Source organism: Coregonus lavaretus (assembly GCF_964263955.1).
Source record: "Coregonus lavaretus genome assembly, contig: HAP1_SCAFFOLD_1103, whole genome shotgun sequence".
Classification (NCBI taxonomy): domain Eukaryota; kingdom Metazoa; phylum Chordata; class Actinopteri; order Salmoniformes; family Salmonidae; genus Coregonus; species Coregonus lavaretus.
Window position 1 is genome coordinate 138,246 of NW_028158594.1, and position 3,661 is coordinate 141,906.

At 40.1% G+C, this 3,661-nt stretch overlaps 1 protein-coding gene across 1 annotated transcript; it reads left to right on the forward strand.

The window, feature by feature from the left end:
- Nucleotides 1-816: 816 nt before the first annotated feature.
- On the forward strand, nt 817-3,279 carry LOC311123786 (NLR family CARD domain-containing protein 3-like; the record flags this gene model as incomplete). Its single annotated transcript, XM_084198018.1, has 2 exons — nt 817-1,127; nt 1,418-3,279. Exons 1-2 carry the CDS (start codon nt 833-835, stop codon nt 3,277-3,279), a joined length of 2,157 nt encoding a protein of 718 aa, XP_084054144.1. The 5' UTR covers nt 817-832.
- Between the last annotated feature and the right edge of the window lie 382 nt (nt 3,280-3,661).

Here is a 3,661-nt window from a genome sequence, read left to right on the forward strand (position 1 = left end):
ATCTTCCGGACAGACACTTATGATTTATTTTTTGACTGTCTGTTTTGCCATTTATGAATGTGTTATTCAATGCGCTTCTATGGGCTATAGCAGTAAAGGCCAAATTCAATGTTTCATCAAATTGTTTTATAAAAAAAATGTACCTACAGGGATCCTAAAATTCAAAATCAAATAGCTAAATGATCAATTTTATGACCATCTTAATACAAATCCATATGTTAGCTTAGTAGATATTGCGATCTAAAGGCTCAGACCTACAGGGGTTAAAAAGGCTTTTACACATGTTTAGAACACCACCATTAGATAAAAGATATGACAATTATTTATTTATATATTTTTTATATCCTTTTGGAATGGTAATTGGTAACACGTATTTTATTTCAAACCTAGACTTTCAAACCTCTTATTCCCCAACATGGGGACAATTTTGGAACCAATTCCAAAAATACAGTAAACACTTATTTTTTTTAATAGCTTTTCTTTACCGGCTGTTGCTCTGTCATAGTCACGTTGTTGTACCAGAATCCCACGGTTCTTACCTTTTTTTAACAGGACTAAGTATGTGTTTGAAATCAAAATGTATCTAATGGTAGTTTACAATATGTGTAAATGCCACCAGAGGACATCTGAGTTTTAAATGGTTTGTCCTATTTTCTACTGGGGTAGATCTAAATGTTTTACTAAATATTAAGTGGAAAATAGTAGTAATGTAAGTCATAGCAAATAATAATAGTACTGTTTCTCACAATAGTGCAGATGTTGGGGCCTTGGTCTGGGGGTGTAGATTATGATGCTACATGCTCTGTTGTTTAACAGTTTCCACTGACCTACAATGACCCCATCTATTAAAGAGCGGCTCCTGGCCATTCTGGATGATCTTGGCTCTGAGGAGCTGAAGAACTTTAAGTGGCATCTAACTATAGATAACCTGCTGGATGGCTTCCTTCACATTCCAATGGGCCAGCTGGAGAAATCTGACAGACAGGACACAGTGGATCAGATGGTGCAGAAATACAGGGAAAATGGGGCTGTGAAGATCACACTGGAGGTCCTGAAGAAGATGAGCCGTAACGATCTCGCTGAGAAGCTAAAAAGAGACTGTCCAACAGGAAACTCAGAATTCATAGGTGCGTGTGTCTCTAAGGTTTTGAGCAAATAAATATACATTATACTGTATTGTTGAAATAAGAAATTCTATATACATTCTAAAATAAGTTATATACAGTTTGTTATTGGCTAACCCTGTAAAACTACCCCTTTCTTTTAAATGTGCATTAATTTCATGTGCTTAGATTTTTCCAATAACCAGATATAATGTAAAATAAACTAAAAATATATTTGTTTATTGTGTATTGTTGAGCATCTAGAGAACAGCATATGCTTGCCTACTTGCTAACTATTCTATAACCATTGTCAGGTCCTTCGGATGAAGTTGTTGAGAAGTACCAACAAGAACTCAAACTGAAACTAAAAGAGAAGTTTCAGCATGTATTCAACGGGGTGGCAAAGCAGGGCGATAAGCAACTTCTCAATGAGATCTACACAGAGCTCTACATCACAGAGGGAGGAAGTGGAGGGGTCAATAATGAACATGAGGTGAGACAGATTGAGATGACATCCAAGAATCCAGCAAGACCAGAGGCTAAAATCATCTGCAATGACATCTTCAAACAATCACCTGGAAAAGACAAACCTATCAGAACTGTGCTGACAAAGGGAGTCGCTGGCATTGGAAAAACAGTTGCTGTGCAGAAGTTCATTCTGGATTGGGCTGAAGGGAAAGCCAATCAGGATATCCAATTCATAATTTCACTCCCTTTTCGGGAGCTGAATTTGCTGAGGGGGAAAAAGTACAGTTTAGTGGAACTTCTACATAAATGTGTCAGAGAGACTAGAGTGATTGAGAGGGACTTTTTGAATCACATTTTAACAAAATTGCAAAAACCAAGAAACTACAATGAGAGCGAGTACAAAGTTTTGTTTGTCCTTGATGGTCTGGATGAGTGCCGACTGACACTCGACTACGACAACTGTCAGAGCTGGTGTGATGTCACAGAGCCAACCTCCGTGGACGTGCTGCTGACAAACCTCATCAATGGGAATCTGCTTCCACCTGCTCTCCTCTGGATAACCTCCAGACCTGCAGCAACCAATCACATCCCTCCTGAGTGTGTTGACCAGGTGACAGAGGTACGAGGGTTCAATGAGCCACAGAAGGAGGAGTACTTCAGGAACAGATACAGGGATGAGGACCTGGCCAACAGAATCCTCTCACACATAAAGACATCAAGGAGCCTCCACATCATGTGTCACATACCAGTCTTCTGTTGGATCTTAGCTTCAGTTCTGGAGCATGTGTTGAGTACAGATAAGAATGAGGAGATGCCCAAGACTCTGACTCAATTATTTATTGGGTTACTGGTATTTCAGATCAAACAGAAGAATGAGAAATATCACAAGAAAGGTGAGCGAGATCCACACTTGTATAAAGAGAGCTTCATGGCACTGGGGAAACTTGCTTTTAACCAGCTAGAAAATGGCAACCTCATTTTCTATGAGGCAGACCTGAAAAAGTGTGGTATTGATGTCACTGAAGCTTCAGTGTACTCAGGACTGTGCACACAGATCTTTAGGGAGGACTATGGGCCGTTCCAGGACAAGGTGTACTGCTTCGTGCATCTGAGCGTTCAGGAGTTTCTGGCTGCGTTATACGTTTTCCTCTCCTTCAACAACAGCAATGAAAACCCAATGACCAAAGACCAATTCTTCATCAGAAATATTAAAATGAAGTTCACGTTGAACCCTGCTTTCACCTTCCACCAGATTGCAGTGGATAAAGCCTTACAGAGTGAGAATGGACACCTGGACCTGTTCCTCCGTTTCCTTCTGGGCCTCTCACTGGAGTCCAATCAGAAGCACTTACAAGGTCTACTGACAAAGACAAGAAGCACCAGAAGCAGCTCACTGTGCCATGAGGAAACAATCAAGTACATCAAGAAGAAGATCAGGAACACTCCCTCTCCAGAGAGGTGCATCAATCTGTTCCACTGCCTGAATGAACTGAATGACCATTCTCTAGTGGAGGAGATCCAAAGATACCTGCATTCAGGAAATCTGTCCAAAACCAAACTGTCACCTGCACAGTGGTCAGCTCTGGTCTTTGTGTTGCTGACTTCAGAAGAGGAGCTGGATGTGTTTGACCTGAAGAAATACTCCAGATCAGAGGAAGGTCTTCTGAGGCTGCTGCAAGTGGTCAAAGCCTCCACAACTGTTCTGTAAATACATGTTTAAAAAAAATATATATATATATACAGTACCAGTCAAAAGTTTGGACACACCTACTCATTCAAGGGTTTTTCTTTATTTTTACTATTTTTTACATTGTAGAATAATAATGAAGACATCAAAACTATGAAATAACACATATGGAATCATGTAGTAACCAAAAAAGTGTTAAACAAATGAAAATATATTTCAGATGTTTTCATCTAAATGTTTTTGCTTTGCCCACTCTTGGCATTCTCTCAACCAGCTTCACTTGGAATGCTTTTCCAACAGTCTCGAAGGAGTTCCCACATATGCTGAGCACTTGTTGGCTTCTTTTCCTTCACTCTGCGGTCCGACTCATCCCAATCCATCTTAATTGGGTTGAGGTCGGGTG